Below are 19,820 nucleotides of genomic sequence, written 5' to 3'. Positions count from 1 at the left end.
CTTAACATCTGTTCAGCTGTTTTTTTTTAAATGGGTAATTTCATCTGCTGGACTTTTATGTCATATCCGAAGTGTTCTGGTTTTGTCGTTGTTGGTCATGTTGCCTTCAAAGGCCTAAACGCCTCGTCTGTTGCTTTTAAATATTGTTCTGCACAGGAAAATGTTAAGGTCTTGAATAATACAGTAGTAATTATCTCTACATGCTCTGAAATGTATAATGTAATGCACAATTCTGTATTCAATAGACAAGAGGTGTCCAAAGTGCGGACCGTGGGCCATTTGCGACCCTCGGAGTAGTTTTGTGGGGCCCCTGGAGCAGTTCAGGAAATGTTTAAACAAAGTTGATGCAGACGGAGACTTTTTTTTCCTTTTGTATGAGATTTTCAACTACAAATTTTATATCTTAAATAAAACAACTTTAGGTTTTTATTTTACTAGCCATATTTTTGTTGTTGTTTGTTTATTCGCTTTCATTTCAGCATCATAGTAAATAGGGCCACAAATCTCCAGCAACCTTTTACTCAAAAACAGACTTAATTACACCCAATAATCAAAATTGGCGAAATCCAGTTTTCAAAGGCAGTTCTTATCTTTGTTGCTAGGAATAAACTAATTATGATATATTTACCAAAATGTTATCTTGTCACGTCTGAAGAAGACACTGAGCACAACTTTCTCTTTTATGAAATAATGGAGTGGCATCAGACTCTGGAGGTTGTAGGATTTTTCTTACGTCTTTGGCAGAAGACCAGAAGGAATTACTCCTGCAAGCACTAAATTCACTTGTTTGTTTTGGGTGTTTTTACCCAGAATGCCCTGAACTGTCGTCCGCTTCCTACTTTTGTTGTCCAGTTGTTCACTTTCCTCCATATTAAAACCTCAACAGAGATCACATCAGCCGAACCGAGACGTGGGTTTTTAGGCAGACCAGAATTAGCTTTTGTTTATCGGCATCAGAGTTCGATTGTGCATTCAAATGAACTAAACGAAGTTGTTTTCTCTGATTACTTGGTAAGATTTTGTGTTTTTGCAGTGAAAATGACATTTACATGGCTACAGATGACATTATGCATTTTATAAGTTAAATTAAATGTATTTTATTTAACTTATAAAAATGAAATAACAGAGAGGAACTGTCTGCACCAGCAGAACTTGTTGAAACATGGATTCAGAAATCTGCTGAAGTTTTCTGATGACTGGGCTCAGTGGGAACGTTGAGAGCTGAATAACTCCAGAGCCATGTCTCTCCAAAGATCGTGTAAAGAAAATTGTTTAGCTGTGTGGAGCTCAGTAAAACGTCCCACCCAGCAGCACACAATGCCACAATCAAAGGAAGTTCACAAGAGATTTGGAAGAATATGATGTATATGTGGTAACGTCAAAAGTTTGGACACGCCTTCCCAAAGTGCTTTTTTCTTCATTCTGGAAATACTAAAAACATCAAAACTATGAAGTAATGCATCGATGTGTGAGATGAAAACACGGTTAATTTCTCAAAGTAATCATTGTTTGAAGGAGTTTCCCACATTTATTGAATGGTTTGTCACTCAGAGTCAGCTGTTACATAAAACACAAAAGCTTTCACAGGTTTGTTAGTTTTGGCTGATTTACTTTACTTTTCTGCTCTTTTTTAACCAGAAAATATTTCTCACTTTATTTGACTAAATTCTGATTCTTTTCGATAAGCTGTTCACGTGGCATTTAAAAGCTTTCAGTTGAAAACTCTCCAGATTAAATAATCTGATCTCACATCTACATTTTTAGTGTAATTTATTGACTAGTTTTATGTTTAAGTGCTTGTTTATCAGTGTGTGGGGAAGATTTGTGTAATGGATTAAATTATGAGTTTTAAAAATTTACAAATATAAACCAGTTTAGGAGCGTATTGGGAAATATGTTGTATAGGATGGGTATTTCAAAGACCAAAAATGCTATTGATAATATTAAAAATGCATAAATAATTGTACGTTTAAGGATGAGAATGAGAGATTTAAGTGTCATTCAATGTGGGAATAATTTTAGAGTTTAGGTTATGAGTATGAAAGCGGCAGGAAATCACAAGTTCTTGCATCTTCTACCTGCTCATTTTCGAACAAATAACGTAAAATTGTACATCAGTGGGCATGATAATTTGTTTTAATTTTAATATTTTTCTTGTTGTAATTTTGGTTTGTTTGAATTAAATAAATAAATTAGAATGTAGCTATGACAACATAAAAACAGAGATTATTTGGGACCAGACAGTCAGAAAACTGGCTAAATAGAGTTTTAAGGCTGAGGCAGCTGTTTAGTACAAGTAAAAAAGTTTTTGACAGTTTTTGAGAAAAATCTGCAACAAGTTTCCAATTATTAGCACAAAAATGTGGGGATTTGTTGATTTTGTGTGAATTTCAACTATAATTCACAAATTTTGACACACGTGATATAGTGATGACAGCCACTAAAGGTCTTACAGAGTGCACATAGAAAGTTGAGTGGAAGGAAAATGTGTTCTAGGAGGTGATGCAACAAAACAACTGCACTTTTATTGTGGAGTTTCTCTTTGGAGTTGCACCAAATTTCAGACACTAACTGGGAAAATCTTTTACACACTTTATATTTATCTAACTTCCTGAAGGAGTTTTAATCTCTTCTACATCTGACTGACAGCTAAAACTATGTTTGCTATGTTTGTTAGTCTCTCTTGACTGCAGACTCATTTGCACAATTTGGCTGTTGCATGTGTTTGTTTCAGATTTCCATATTATACCCTTAATATTTTTTATCTTGTGTAAAACATTTGTTATGCCTAATGTGTTAAATGTAAGAAATGAAATGAGTTTCTTGCTGTATTTCACAGTGTTTAAGGTGTTTTTGATGTTTTTCTTGTTCGTCCTCTCATTTGTTGCTCTCTCTGCAGCTCTTTGAGATCACAGTGCCTCTCACCCAGGGCACCAAGCCTGTAACCATCAGCGTGGCCAACCACACCCAGTGCAGCTGTCTGTCCAAACTGGACATTTACAGACAAGTTCACAGCATCATCAGGCGCGCCCTGCCAGAGTAAGAATAACATTTTCACTATGGCAAACACTCAGACCGTCCATTATGAAAGAAAAACCTGTAAAAGCCGAGCAGAAGCAATAAGTCGCAACACATGCGAACCAAACGGTGCACATTGTAGATCCACGTAACAGAAATCATCCAAGTGACAGAAACTCTTTTGTCTCAACAAGAAACATAAAAAAAATGCAACAATTCGTTTCAAATTAAAGCCCGTTTAAAACTCACTGGACCAGCAGCTGAAGAAAAGGAAAAATTATTCTTATTCCATGAAGGCGAATGTTTTTGTCACAATAACAAATTTTGCTGGACGATAAATTGTCCCAGAAGTTATTGTGGTAACATTGTTGTTTTGAGGCCAGTTTCAACTAATATAATGTTAATGGAACAATAATGTAAGAACACATTTTCAAAGTTCAATAAACGTAAAATTCTAATGAATATTTAACACTGGAACTGGAAGACATTTCAAATATCCAAAATAAATAAACAAAACAACGGAAACAAAAATAAAATGAATTATGAACTCCTTTAATTTAATTATGAAGTTAAAGGACAACAAGTTAAAGTTGTCCTTTAACTTTTAAAGGACAACTTTAAAAGTTAAAGTTGTCCTTTAACTTTTAAAGTTGTCCTTTAAAGGTTAAAGGACAACTTTAAAAATGAGACCAAAGCACCAGACTGAAGACTTTTATCATCCAGGTTTTAGTAGAACGAGAGAGAAAAGAGAAAAACGATAATTGATCTCCTTTCAACAATTTATTATGTGATTAATTGATGAGAATTTGTAAGGATTTTCTTTTTGGCTGTCTGGTGTTATTTACAGTGTCTGACCGAGGTAATGAATGTGTGGTTCTATTATTATTAGATGGAATGACTGTCTGTGTGAAGTATGAGGGGAGAATAAACCTATAAATGTGATACATTTCAAGTAACGGTTCCAAATTGTGCCAAAATGACTAATTTGAGTTAGGTTCACCTTGACTTTTAACAACTAATACCTCCACTAATACCAACATGTCTGTGTTATATGTTTGCTACATGTTTTGGATTGTAACTGCATTCTTTCTGCTGTGTACAGTTTTTATTTTTACATTTATGCCGTATTCTCTGGGATCTTTTATCTTAATACCAGATCAATTCAAATAAACCTTGTAGTAAAAAAAAAAAAAGGCCAAGGTTTCATCTTTTGGTGAAACTTATTTTCCTGGAAGTTTTAGTAACGCTGGTGAAAAGTATGAAACTCTTCCTATTGCAGCAGGTTTCATTCAACAGCTGAGAGTGGGAACAACACTCCCATGGGAGATTTAAAAGTCATGACCTTTAGCAATAAAAATCTAACCGATTATTATTGTCACAGAAGCTATACTTTACAGCTTTTACAGAGTCACTAAAAAGTTCATGGAAAGGTGAAACTGTAGCAAACTTTAATGGGGTTTCAGCTGAGAGAAGACAGCTGTGGTCAGGATTAAAACCTCTGCTTCTGGCCATTAACTTGTGATCCTTTCACAGTGTTTATACTGTGAAACTGAATTATAATTACTTCTTAGCAAGGGGAATTTCTTTTAAGATTTCGTGGTGTTTGTTGTCTTTTCTTGACACGAAGAAGAGGAGAGATTCACAAAAAATGAGCTGTGGTTAGCCTCCAAAAGGGGCTCCACCACATTTATTTATTCACACATATTCATTAAAACATGCTAAGAGCTGAATCCCAAAGCAGCATAAACCACAAACACAACATCCAATGTTTCTTACAAATCGGTTCATTATCCTAATGAATTGTAGCTAATTGTTCCTCAGCATATTATACATCAAATTGAGGACATCGTTTCTTTTTCTCCAGACTGATGTAAATGATTTAAACTCTACCACAATGAAAGTTAACAAGATACGAACTTCATACTGTTATAAACTAATTAGGCCTAAAAGTAAATGAGTAGCAATACATAATGCGATAAAACCCTGATCAATATCAATAGATAATACATCTGATGGAATTTTCAATCATTTCACTGAACTCAGATCAGAACCGCACAGCATTATGGGAGATGAAGGCAGAGCAATGTTAGTGGTATTAACCAACTCACTCACTCTTTGGTTACCTAGCAACAACCTCTTAAGTAAAATAAAAAAATAAAAATAAAATAAAAAAACTGTGTGGAGTGAAAGGAGAAAATGAGAACAACCGTTTGAGAGGAAACTGTGGATAAAACTAGAAAGGCCACATCACTAGTTTGGCAAATATTTAAAAAAATAAATCAATAATTTTCAATATCGACTGATATGAAACCCATATCGCCTAGTCCTAAAACTACTGACTTATATTGTTGAAAACTTCAACCAATTCCGAATGCTTAGCATCTTCCCTGTATTGCCTGGATATCAGGGTCTGACTTTTTAAACTATTAGAAAAAGTCGAAACACAGGGGGGGTTTTATGGTTCCCAGAATATCATCCTGATTACTGGAAAAAGTTCATGTGGGGGGGAAAAGCACCTTAATCCAGTCTGAAGTTTATCTGCCTTCCCTTTGTGTTTCCCTCTGTTCCAGCTGTAAGTGGCTGTTTAAAATAAGTCTTTGACTCAGTTTTGATCCTTTGCGTTTGAGTGTCTCTCTGCCATTTGAGGATATAGGAGGTGTTCCTAAAAACGCTGAGTGGTTAAGGCTATTGTTACTTTGATAGCTTCCTGTTAACTCTGCACACACTGAGGGTGTTACTTAAGGAAACACGTTTCGTATTATCTCTAGATTGACTTCACAGGTCCATGAAATGTGTATGTTCCTGTGTGCATGCTGTGATTAATGACCAGCTAACAGTCAGGATCCCATCAGGGATCGGCTCCTATTGTATTTTTTGGCTCGTGTCCTCTGAAAACGGAACAATAGCTAAGTTTAATTGACTGGATTAAAACAGATCAGCAGGAATGTGTAGATGTTTTTATACAAAACCTCACAGCTCAATGATCCTTTTGGTTCAGTAAAAAAAAAAAAAAAGAACATTTACGTGGTTGCAATACCTTGTAGCAGTGCTATTACCAGATGAATTTATAAGCACCCGGTGAGGTAGAAAATCAATCACTGACACTAAAACACCTTCTTCTTCTGAACAAGTCTCCCCCATGTAATAGAAGAAGAAAACCCCAATGTTTTCATTTGCATCATCTGTGCATGAAGCATTCATCTATATCAGTGGTTGAACTGACGGCTAAAATGTCCAAACTGAAAGTATTCAGGGGCTACGTTTTTATTTGTTTTCCCCAATTAAAAATGCAAAAATATTATTGTCAATTCTTTCTCCTTTACCTGCACAACAATAAATAAAGCATGTAATATTTTGCCTTTGTTATTTAACAGTTATTTAACTTTTTGGACTCATTGTTTTCCATTTTTTAAGTCTATAAAATGTTTTTTGTAAGAATTTTCTTTTACAAACTTTACTGTGTTTATCCAAATGTAATGGATGTGCAAAAATGTGTTTTTGAGTGAAACCATTTCAGATGTTTATGGCACGACTAATAACATAATAATAATAATAATAATAATAATAATAATGATTACTCAAGACAAATAATTTGTGTTGTATTTAATACTTTCCATTTAAAAGATATAGACTGAAAAAAATATGATAAAAAATGACTAAAAGTGTTGGATGTCCATATTTATGCCATTCTTGAATTGTAGTCAGGGGCCACACAAAATTAATCCAAAGGCCACAAATGGCCCCTGGGCCACACTTTGATCTACATTATGTGATGTTGTGTTTGCTGTACGCTCAGGTACATTAAATGAGACTAAACTTTTCCCATTGTAGTTCAGCTAAGATGACCAAAAATACCTATTTCTTTCCATAATCGTATTATTTTCTTCAGATTTCAATGTTGCCATACAGTACAATTGCAATCCTTCAATACATTAATTCACAACATTTGAGTTAAATTACCTCAATGTATTTTATAGCAAAACCTTAACACTTCCATCTTGGGTGACATCATGGAAAAATCAAAATAAATCAAATGATATATATATATATATATATATATATATATATATATATATATATATATATATATATATATATATATATATATATATATATATATATATATAAATAAATTTTGCACATTTTTATACCATATTTATACATTTCTGGGTTTTGTTGTGTTTTCATGAGTTTGTCTGATGTTGCGTAAAGATTGTGTAAAAAAAGTATAGCTGCAAATCAGGTAGTACATATTTATTTATACTATGTAGACTAAAAATAAATGTAAAAGAAAAAAAAAGATTTCTTTGTCCATGGAAGAAAACAGGAATATTTACAGTAGAGATGTGTTAAAGACATGATTTATTATTTCATATTTAAGGGATTATATTTCCATTTTTGTCATTTCGGTTTGCAGTGCACAGTAAATAACCGATTCGGTTCAGAAAGTAGGCGAGTTGCAATAATAAGAATATTGTTCAAGCAAAATCACAAATGCTTTCAAGTACAGGCTTCAAGGAACAGGATTGGAGAATATAACAAAAATCTCTAATCTAACCAGACTCAGAGCAAAGAAAAACTTCTGTTGAAATTCTAACAAATTATGTGTTGCAAAATAACTTTTGGACATAAACACACATGTACCCACCCAGAGCAGGGGATAGTTGGTCCGACTGTGGCTGCAGGAAAACATATTGTAGACATTTTCACACCTACAAATCAGTCAGCATGTAAGGATGGACACTTAAGCAGCCGTATGTTTTACATTAGGTGAAGTGAAAAACCTCCCCCACCAGCCAGCGTTTAACTTTCCCTTTTCTCCTTTTCTTTTTTCCTCCCCGTGTATGTCTGAAGCTCTGCAGCTCTAATTGAAACCACCTTCTGTTTCTTTTTATCGCCAGACCCTTTCAAAAGTTTAAACTATTTGTCTGTCTGCAAACACGCTGCATGCTGTCTGTGTCTGTGGCCAAGTCAACAGTCCCTATATGTTGCTTTACAGACAGACTATTTTCACTTTGTGGTGGTTCTTATAATTGGTCATGTGTGTGTGTGTGTGTGGGCGTGTGTGTGCGTGTGTGTGTGTTGTGTTTTCAGGAGAAGTATTTTTCTTGGCAGCTGGTTTAAGTCCAAACAAGCTATCTGATTTCTGGACAAATTCAGCATTGGGTTTACGTTTATTTTTGGTTCCATTGCGTTTTATATATTTCTGATGCTTATATTCACAATCTATTGTAGGTTATGAGATAATAGATAATACTAAAGCATTTCAGGTGGCATGCAGGAGGAGCGACCTTTCACCTTGTGATCCAGTCTCTGGAAACTTGGAAACTTGGGGGAAGCAGGACATCGTTTCCCCAAGTACCTAAAGAAAGTCAGAACAGACTTCATTGTAGTTTAACTGAATACGTTTTAGGTTATGTGGAGTAGTTATTGGTAGCTAATGCCTTACTTGCAGGGAACAGAAGGTTTATCAATGGGAATTCGAAAGCAGGAGTCATTTTAGCTGAATATTTTACATCTTTGACCATCTGCTTCAGATCATCATGGCAGTTGATCTGAAGGCCAGCTGCCATTTTGACAGAGTACAATTCACACACATGACCACTTGGTGCAGAAACTTTCAACTTTAGGCAGAGAGTGTATCTCAAATATGTCTAAATCAATCAAATCATCTCCTGGACTCAATGCATCTCCTATCCGGAGTTACAGAGAAGAGTCTTTGTAGTGCATCTGTGACGACTACAGATCACACACAGGTATAGCTGAACTACTTGTGCAGAAATCTTCCCTGATTTCAAAACTTTGACCGAAGTGACCCTTCTAATTCCAGTCTCTAGTGTGGCAACAGAGCACAGATCCAGAAGAACTTTAAAAATGTCCAAAACCTCAGGACGACACAATACGCACAAGTGGGGATGCAGTTCAGGTCCATGCAGAACAGGAGGAAGTTGTGAGGTTGTGTATTCAGGTCACAGCATGTGAATCGCGCGGACACCCCTGCTCTATGCTTTTGCATAAAACAATTTAGGTTAATGTGATTTATTCAACCAAGCATAGTTAATTTTGTTACTTTGCAACATTGCATGGTTGTGTCACTCTGCCTGAACAGCTGAGAGTTGCACTCGTTGAGTATTATTAGAAAATGATCTGTGAGGCCGTAAGAATGAGCTATTATGGCACAACAGATGAGTTGCTGTTTTTCTGGGGTAAAAGCTCGGTGAGCCAAAGCATACAGAACAACGGTTGCGTCCAGACGTGATGATGACAGACGTGATCGCTGCCATCATGTCACAGACACGACTTCATTCTCTGTTCATTAGTGATATCTGCATGTCACAACCTTTAAGAATACCTCAGCATGAAGATCATTACTTAATTTTTTGTGCTAATTTGGTTTAATTAGTTTAGAAAGATAAATTAGGGGAAAAAAACATCTGAAACTCATTAGCTGTTTCTGAAAGTTTGCTTGACTCTTGGCAGACGTTGAGTTACACTGTCAGAAATAAGCCATGGTGGAAAGACGCAACAAAAGCCTTAGCATGAATTATATTATGCTGGGTTGGGGATATTATTTGCTGAAAAAATTGGTCAACAACATAAAACAAAATGTAGAAGTTAATAACACATTAATTTTGGTGCGAAGAATATCAAGTTATGTCTTAATTATTGATAAAAATGTGATGTTTTTAATTTCAGTTACGACTAATAAGATATTCATTTAGACTTGAAAGAACATAATTAAAGAAAGGAGAGAAGTTTGACTTTGTTCAACTCCCTGCTATGTCCATGTACAAGAAATTGTAAATAAGACTAAATTAAGTGAAACTCAAACATGGCAAGATTCAGATTACCTTTGTCTGTAAACTAGGACTCATGTTAATGCTCCCGTCTGCAGAGGGTTACCTAGCACACAAAGGGGCGTTACACTGGCTTGTACTGCGGTCAATGATGCAAAGTCACAAACACGAGTGAAAAGAGGAACGGCGAGCTTCAGATTTTGCTTTAAAAATCTCAGCGATGGACGTTTGGATAAAACCAGCGTAGTATGTAGCCTACTTATTACAACAGTGAATTATTCTTCCACTGAAGTGCAACCAGTTATAATTACCATTTCTAAATTATGTTTGAAAAAAAAATTACTTCTTTTAACTGTTCTGAATATGAAAACGTGGAAAACTGTAATGTTTAGTTTTGAGCCATTTTTTTTGAAAACGTGCATTTTTACATTTGAACCTTATGAAATTGAACATAGTGTTTGTGTTTGATCACAGCTGAAGAGTGTGATTAATCAGATTATTTTTCTTAATTGAGTAACAGCCTTACTGTAAACATTTAAACGTTTGGACATTTCAGTGTGAGATTTTATGGCACAGTAGCAATTAGCAGTACTAATGTCACACCATCTGCTCTGCACCATCAACACGATTTGATCCACCTTTTTTAATTTAATGATTTTAATTCAAAGTTTTGTTCTACTGTTTTGTTCATTAGTTGCATAAATTCTTCAAAGGGGAAAATCACTGCAACCTCCGCTGCGTTCCAAAGCTGAATAACAGTCTTGTCAGCTGTCAGACATGAATTACTTGCTAGAGACATTTTGAGGCTCATGTCTCTTTTTGCCAGATGCAGTAAAGGTAAACCAGACATGATGTAAACAAGACATTAGGGAAAAGGGCTGATTAAGAAGCAATGAGCAAGAAGAAACTGGGGGATTTTTACTCTGAAGGTCATGTGGTTGTAACAAAGCAAACAGCAGTTCTTTCTCCATATTAATTTGCTTGCATCATTTGTTGATTTGATCAGTCAAACCATCTGTTTTATGTCTGTCCGTTTAAAGTTTCCAAGCTGAAGACAATGAAGTATTATTTACACAACTGCATTATTATTGGAATAAAAACAGAGTTAAGACTTTCAATCAAACTGGGATAGCCCTGCATGTGTATTTTTAAATAAACCAGAATAAAATTGTTTCTTAATGGAAGAAACAGTTAACTGTGGTAGTTTCTTAAAGCTAAAACCATTAAACTAGATATCTTTATGCTGTCAGAAAACAACAGTTTCTGCAACGCTCTTAAGTTTTGGAAATGATAAAGATTCAAACACATCATGAGGCAATAAAATTCTTTTTTTTTTCTTTTATTGCACAACTTAGAGACATCTTACCCAAGATCATCCACTAAAACCTCCCTCTTCCTAATAAAATGCCAACTCTGAAATTTTTCCCCTGACTAAGATATTTGTGTGCGATTCTGCAGATTATTGTCTAACACTAAGCAACTCTTCTGTTAATATTCTGTCACATAGACACAATATTTATCAAACTAGAGCTCTTTGTGTTTTTCCTTGTCAATATCTGCTGATCAAGTGTTAAAACTCTTAAGATTTTTAAAATATTACATGAAAACTGTTTTTTTTTTCACCCTCTAAAGGTGTGCAGTAGCCAACAGGACGTGTCCACCTGGCCAGGTGTGGAACACCAAGCAGTGCCAGTGTATCAGCATGGCTTCGGTTGTTAAGCCCCCTCCTCCACCACTGCTTCATCTACGATCACCTCAGCAGCACCATGGTAGGTGTATGACACCGTTTCACAAAGTAAAGTTCATCTGGCACTGCTTGGGCTTTTTTTTCTGCACAACAGACGAATCTAAATCATATCTAGGCGGCAATATAACCTAAAAACTGTATGTTGATGTATCTCACCATTATCTTCATAGATGATACAGTGCCTACATACAGTATTCACCACCTTGGATCTTTCAGTGTTGCAGTTTGACCGCCACTCAGCAGAGGGCAGCGCTGGTCATCCTTAAGTGAAACCAGATGATACAGAAATAAAGATGGTGGGGCCATACCAGAACGGGAAAAAGTAACAGTCAAAACAAAGTCCAATGTGGGATGCAAAAAGCGCTTTATGCGGTTCCATTTTGAAATATAAACACTCGACAAATTCCTTAAGTTCCACTTTAATAGCGCTCATTCAGCATCAACTTCTGATTTAAAAATTGCTGATGTGGTATGAAGTTGAACATATGAGTTTTTAAGAAAATGGCTCCTTATCAATTAATATTTATTTATTTGAAAGGATGAATCATTTTGAGATTAACTTATTAATCAATAACTTGCATTCCTACAATTTATCTTTACTAAATTACAAAAAGGAATTAAAATATTCATCTGTGCAGTATGTAGTTGACTGTGTACTGTACATACAGCATGTTACACAATCATGTAGCATGTAGCAGTCATGTAACATGTAGCATGTGTAGCATGTTTGCTACACATGCATGTGTAGCACTTACTCATACGGCTTTTACTAACAAACAATACTGTATGAAGCTGTGTTCGAGCTGATGCTGAACACTTGCTGGATTAAAGAGACGTTTTAACACTGATGTACGATCAGACAAACAGTCGCAGCTGTGGTTAAGAATCAAGGCTAAACAAGCCGTATAGTTCAGACAGAGCTCTTATGGATTTAATGTGATCTTCAGATGTTTTGTACGCTCAGAAAACGTGTGAAATGTTAAATAAATATTTAGATTATTCGACTTTATATTCAAAATCAACAAGCATTTTAAGTGGTCTGCTGATTTTCCCTTGCTAAATGTGACCCTGCTGTGGATCACCAACTATCCATTTGCTACACCTGTTTATGTTTTGTTGGGATGTGTGGGGTGCTGGTACCATTCTCCAGTGGTCAACAGACAAAAGATCCAGTGCACCAAAGACATGTTGCCAGTGCTTACAATACAATACATCACTACAACATAATTAAAATAAAGTTGAAAAAGTGTGCTATAAATTGCACAACACACAAAGCAGTGATACCCAGTCACAGCAGGTCAAGTTCCTCTGTCGTTAGCTGCAGGGGAAAGTTCCTGTGTTCACTGAGGAGGAGGATTTATGGCTGCAGAGTGTTTGCTGAATGTGTGTTTGTAGAATCCTTACTTTGTGTTTGGCTCTGATAACACTCTATGTGGATCTCGTGTCAACAAATAAAAACAGAGGAATGCAGAGACCTCAGTGCACCAGATTCCACAAATAGCTGTCATGTACAAATACAAGCTAACAGTGTTTGGAATAGAACATATGGGTTTTGTTTCCTCAAGTTTCGAAGCAGATTCTGATTGATTGGAAAATGGCTGATTGTCAGACTGATTGGACAGATTAGAAGTTTGTGAGAATCAAAACTGGAGCTGCTGTCACTTTGTTTTTTATTTTGCCAAGTATTTTAAATGGTCTTACATTTATCTAAGCATTAAGCACATTTTGTGGACTATTAAGTCCTGTCATAAAAGGGAAATGTGTGTATTGCTTATGATTCAAACAGTTTCCGTCCCTCTAGATCAGAGTATCTCAAACTTTTTCAGGCTGAGGACCATTTACCCCATTTAACAAATACTCACAGACCACCTAACTTTAAATTGCCTCCACAATAACACATCTTAACATATACAACCTGAAATGAAAATATTAAGTCTCTGGTGACTGACCACGATAAAGCCATGAACACGTCTACTAGGGGCATCTTGAGTTGTTTTCATATTCTGAAAGTGTGTATTCTAAACTTTCCAATGATAGAAAACACATTGAAATAAAGGAAAGTTCTCTACATGTGCGCTAATAACATTTTAGGGCTATTTGTAATTTAGAAACATAATAAGAGCAAAAAAAGACTTGAGTTGTTTTGGCAAAAACAAACATTTCCTTTCAGCCAGTAGACAACCCAATATAAATAATTTTATTTCAGGTCTTAAGATGCAGTTAGTCAGTGTGTGGCGCAGCTCTGCTCGCTGCATCGTCTGCAGCCTATTGCATTCAGCACAGCTGCAGACCTAGATCTGCATGCCTGCAGCGTGCTTTGTATCATAATGGTGTTCAAAAACAAAAGTTCTGAACTTTGTTCTCAGCCTGAGCGCAGACTTTTCTGTGGGAAAATAAGAACGCCACTTAGAAGTCAGAGCGATGATTTAGATTGTTAGAGTCAGTGAGAGCACAAAGAGAGTGGGAGCATCTTGCGCTTTGTCAGCAGAAAGTGTTTTTCTGTTTTTCTGTTCGTTTCATCCTTGGACACACAACTATGCACACACATAATGATTCTGTCTGGAACAGACTGAAGATCTGTTTGCTGTTTTTTCTGAAATGTCTTGCTTTCCTCCATGTTTTTTTTTTTGAAAGATAATCTGCTGTTCGTGAAATAGAGTCATTTGTGTTCTCCCAGAGGAAACGGATGATCCAAGTAGAGTGCAGGAATTTCATAGTTTGTCGATGTGTCATGCTCTGTTGTGGTCGCAGTTTTTACATGAAGCTGTAAAAATTTAAAACACCATCATTCACACTGTTTTATTAACATTTTGTTTACTTTTTGCATAAAATCAATCAGGAAAAATTGAAGTCATGTTTTTGCTTTAGCCTTTATTCACAGTAATCAGAGATTATTGTTTTGCATATATCAGTAAAACTACTCGTATTCATTTCTCTTTTCATTCCTGCAGACGTACTCTCATCAGATTTGTGTGGCCCAGATAAAGAGCTAGATGTGGAAAGCTGCCAGTGTGTATGCCGTCTTGAAAATCCAACTCGTGACTGTGGGCCAAAGCGACACTTGGACCGAAACACTTGCCAGTGCGTCTGCAACATGCTGCCTGCTCCTTCCTGCCCCCAGAACCACATCTTCAACAAAGAGACCTGTCAGTGCACGTGCAATAAGACCTGTCCGAGGCACCAGCCCCTAAACAAGACGAAATGCTCCTGTGAATGTAACGAATCGCCAAATAAGTGTTTTCTGAGAGGAAGAAGGTTTCACCAAGCAACATGCAGGTGAGGAGGAAAGTAAAGGCATTGCATGAATTTATCCAGAAATTAACACCTGACCCCAACCTTCGTCAAATTAAATACAATTGGTGTGAAACATTTGTGCCACTATAATTTTAAAGGTTATCAAAGGTCAACCAGCACCCCGAGCATTTACAAAAACAAATACAATATGGTGTCAATCAACTGTGCTATGTTTCTGTCCCAAATGCTTTTGTGTTGTAAGACAATATATTTTATTGATCCCTGAAGGTCGGATTATTTTCTTTGTAAAATATCATAAATGGCTTATATTCAATATATTGAATATATTTATAGACTTAATATATTTATATAATTTTATTATGAATTTCTACTTATATATGTCATATGCTTAATGTATATGTATGCTTTAATATAGACGTACATGTAAAATAATAAAAAATTGCATTACCAAAATCAAGCAAAATTGATATAAATTAATTTTGCTATATTTGTGTAGCTAAGATTTCTGTAGTTGACACTAAATTTACTTGATTTTCTTTAAATGTGGGGATTATAAAGGTGGTTGAAACATTTATTAATATCTTTTAAAATGATAACGCCATAAACGAAAATATTTGCTGCACAAACATTTGACACCAATTTTGTTTAATTTGAGGAAGAAGGAGGACGTGAAACCTCACTCAGGTCCCAATGTACACATGAAAGCTAATTTTTAATTAGTACATGTGTGTGTACATGTAGCCACAGGAAATCACTGTTCTGGCTGCACAAAGCGCTCACAGCATCGAGCTCTGTGTGAAATATAAGATCCCAGTGCGCTAATGACTTCCCATAGCTGTCACTTAGCAATTTCCCTTCCACACAAAGGAGGAAGTACGCACACATATACACACATCCATCCATCCTGTCCAGTTCTGACCCTTCGTGACCTTGTTTGGGAGTGATTTATGAACACAGCAAAGATTGGGCCCTGGCACAAAAAACGTTGCTTATTTCTTTGGGCTCCTTTTCATCACTAGCTTAATGTTCTCTGTGAGTAACCATAACCAAATAGTTTTTTTATTACAGATATTTACGCATTCATGCATTAGAAATATGTTTTCCCAACTGTCTCAGTAGTGTTGTCTTCTGCCAACGTATTGAAACACAGCAACAAGATGAAGTGTGGGGATCTTCTGAATTATCTTTTCGCATCTTGACTTGCTTTAAGTTGGCTTGACAGGCCAAATTTCGTACTTATCTTCTGACATCACTGAGTGACAACAACGTATTTTTCACATCATCAAATGAACTGACTTAGAAGCTAACAGAGGGCTCCTTTTGTCTTTTCTCTGCTATAGTTTATTTATATAGCTCCAATTCACAACAAATGTCATCTCAAGGCACTTCACAAAAAAAAATAATTTGATTTCAATCATACATACATTCAAACTGATCCTAGTTATGAAACAGTACAGTAAACTCAATAAATTATTGAGGAATTTTTTGGGAATAGTGGCCTTCATTTGACAGTACCTTGACAGGACGGTGCGAAGGATGGGATTCGAACTGGGGATAGCCGCATCCAGGTCTGCGCCATGCGAAGCCCAATTAAACTGAATTGAATTGAATTACATATGGTTTTCTGTTCTTTGGAGTTTTTTTTTTACCTATTTTAGATTCTTTTACATCAGTTTTAGCATCCCTACTTCTGCTGCATTACAGTCAACAGAAGCTTTCTTTATGGGTCAAAGCTGGTTTTTGCTTCTGGATTAATTTCCATTACCATAAACTAGTCAAGGAAACACAGACGTAGCTTAAAGAGTCACAGCATTTGCTTATACAACTTAAATCAGGTTTTACTTTTCTTCAGTCTCGTTAGTGCCGCTCTGCTTCCACCTGCACATACAGCAGACTCGCACTCTCCGGTTTGCTCTGACACATGCGCGCCATCTCGGCTGCTCTTGAAGGAACCGCACCACCTGCTGTGTTCGGCTGTTAGAGCACTCAGCGTAATACTGTGGTAACGACCCTCGCTCTGCGCTCCTGCAGGATGAAGCGGCTGCCAGTCTGCCCCTGCTGGTAGTTGTTGTTTTTTCCTACATGACGTCTACATTCCATCTGTAACATTTAACCTCATGAAATAAGTAAGTTGGTAGTTACTGTCGCTATCAGAGAGCACGGCTTGATGGCATTGGTGCAGATGATTACGTCTCTAATTCCATCAGTCCATTTTATGTTTCCATCTAGCCTTGTTTAGAGTCACAGAAGTCTGCTAATTAGAGATATGGTTACAGAGCCTGGATGTCTCTCCATTTCAGGGTTGCAGATAAACATTAATGATGTCATAATGAAATTGTCTTGTTTAGGAATCATTAGAAATTATAATTATTGAAGTCTTATTAGTCATGGTGGTGCAGTGGTTTCTGCTGGTTTGCTATTCTTCTTCAATGTCAGTTTATTTAGAAAAATCCATTGAAGAGACGTTGGCATACTAAAAGGCAGTATACCTCAAAGTGATGAATCAGGTTGTTTTCAACAAAAGAGATCGCATAGTTTCATCATGTTTGTCAATTGTTAATATAACTCAGATTACTGAACATAAGATCTGGAACAAGGAAGCTTTTACTATGTTGTAATTTAAGTTTCTGTTTTCGGATATTCTGAAAACTGAGGACAAGTAAGAAAACATTTTTAGCACCAACACAAGGACATTTGATAATTTCTCTCCATTAAAGCCACTTTTCACAAAAGACGCATGAAACGCAAGTGGACAAGCCCTCAAAACTCCACGCCTGTTTTTCCCATCTTTATTCTCTGACTTATTGTTGTTACATTTGTTTGTTTTCTTCTTTTTTAATTGCAGTTGTCTTAGGCCTCCATGTGAGGTGAGGAGACGGAAGTGTGAAGCAGGTTTCTTCTTCAGTGAGGAGGTGTGTCGCTGTGTCCCCTCGCATTGGAGGCGCTTGGACTAATATCTGGCTCGTAACTCGCCATCAAGATACAAACTTCAGACAGTTCAATACATCACCTATCACTTGTAGACCTGCTGGTCAACAGGATTCTCATCAGCCATGGTGGCAGCTAAGTGAGTGGATCCTGATGGACTTGGGGAAACCGTTGGGATTGGAATGCAAATTATTGGAAATTGAACATATAAAGGTGAGAAATGCACTGATTTTCTTTTGAGGACATTTAAATGGAGAATGAATGACAAGACGGGAGGAAGAACTGCAGGATTAAAAGAGTCAACACTCGACATTGGTTAAATAATGCGTTTTAAAATATTTGGAAATTAATTATGTCTCAGTATTCTGATGTGAAAAATTGATTATATTATTTATTAAATGCTATTTTCATCCTTCGTTTATTGCAATTTCTGTATTTTTTATAAAAATACACTGTGATCAATATTTTTGTATCATGTATGTTAAGTATATGTGTGTAAAATAAAGTATCCTGGATGTTGTAATAAATCTTGTCTTGGATGCAGCAGGAGGATGAGGTCCAGCTGACAGGAGGACAGTTGCAGGACGTGTCTTCTTACAGGTGTCTCTTCTCCTTTACAGAGTCTCTCTAGGACATCTGTGATGTTATTTTAGCAGATCTCTGCAGTATTTATTAAAGGGGCAGCATTATGTACGTTCCAGCCACATAGTATCATTTTACAGAACAATCAAGTAATTTTTACTTTGTTTAAAAAAATAATGTGTATATATAAGATGTGACTTAAAAGAAACTTGACTTTGTAATTTAATGCCTTTAAATTGGGCTTCTGTCTCTTTAAAAAAAAGCATTCAGTGTTGGAAAGCAATCTGCCTTCAGGAAGTCATCACAACATCACTCCTCTATTAACTCTTTAACAAAGTATTTACCAGCGTTGCACTGTGCCTGAATGGTTGCCACAGGAGATTAAAGGATTTCTCAAATATGCATGAAAGAATCAAAGCAACACTTTAGTATGTTTCAATGAGGGAATAACAGATCAAAAAGTTGATTTTACATCATTCTGCCCCTTTAAGTGGATGAGATGTGTTTGGTAAATAGGGTTTATTCTGCAGGACTAGAACATTCTCCTGAGTCAGACCAAGGCTCTATAGGTGAGACAGTTGAGGACCAGATTGTTAGCACCTCATATGAAAATGTAATTTTAAAAGTATTTAACTTTTTGACACTGCTTTTTTAGGTTTTAGATGCAAACACAATGATTACAAAACCATCAAAAACTACCAGTGTAAAAATGATAAGCACCTCTGATGCTGTTTATCCTTTGTGCATCGTACCGCCTGTACCAATTTAGTTTTCAGAAAGACTCATGGAATCAGTCACATTCTTCTACATCAAATCTTAAGCTCCTGCTGCTGGACGTTCATCTTCAATTTGCCTCGTAGATCAGGGCTTTGTGCATGTCAGTGTTTGGCTTTAAGGCATTTCTTCACCAGCAGCAACATATGTTCATGAGTGGTCATAATCCTTTCCACCTTGACAAGATTACAAGTTCCAGATGCACTGAAGCCACCACCGTGTTTTATTGTGGAACTGCTCTGTAGGTTATCCTCTATCCTTTTTTTCCAATATTTCCCAAGCAATACTGCTGAGAGCTCAAGTTTCACCTAATCTGGCCAAAGACCATTTTAGCAGCTTATAAAACTACGTTTTAAAAGTTCTCCGTAAACGTTGCTGGATTTTGGCTCTCTGCTCATTAAAACATCGATTTTGTTCATTGAGGTTTGTACGCACAGCATTTCCACCAGATTGACGTTTGGACTTTGATTTCTCAGTTTCACTTTGTGCACATGCAGGTGTCTGTGACTCAGTAGATTTGGGTAGTCAGCTTGTAAGTGATCCTTCAACTTAATTACTCTGCTATTATTACTCAGCAACATTATTGTAAGAAGACACATCTTCCTTCCGGGTCCCAGACTCAACATACGTACAGAAAACCACAGGAGGAATGGCCAGAACCAGAACTGAAATCAGACAATTCAATTGATTTAAAATTAACATAAAATCTTTTATTACTA

General features: G+C 36.3%; 1 protein-coding gene across 3 annotated transcripts in view; it reads left to right on the top strand.

The window, feature by feature from the left end:
• Positions 1-18,263, top strand: part of vegfc (vascular endothelial growth factor c) — a 42,190-nt gene extending 23,927 nt beyond the window's left edge. For all 3 annotated transcript variants that reach the window (XM_008419325.3, XM_081610760.1, XM_081610762.1), the window contains exons 4-7: positions 2,900-3,039; positions 11,448-11,584; positions 14,514-14,838; positions 17,663-18,263. In XM_008419325.3, the coding sequence (XP_008417547.1) occupies positions 2,900-3,039; positions 11,448-11,584; positions 14,514-14,838; positions 17,663-17,771 (711 nt within the window). In that variant the 3' untranslated portion in view covers positions 17,772-18,263. The remainder of the gene's footprint in view (positions 1-2,899; positions 3,040-11,447; positions 11,585-14,513; positions 14,839-17,662) is intronic.
• Positions 18,264-19,820: the final 1,557 nt, after the last annotated feature.

The sequence above is a fragment of the Poecilia reticulata genome, chromosome 1 (assembly GCF_904066995.2).
Source record: "Poecilia reticulata chromosome 1, P_reticulata-male-v2, whole genome shotgun sequence".
NCBI lineage: Eukaryota > Metazoa > Chordata > Actinopteri > Cyprinodontiformes > Poeciliidae > Poecilia > Poecilia reticulata.
This window is presented reverse-complemented; position numbering and strand designations above follow the sequence as displayed.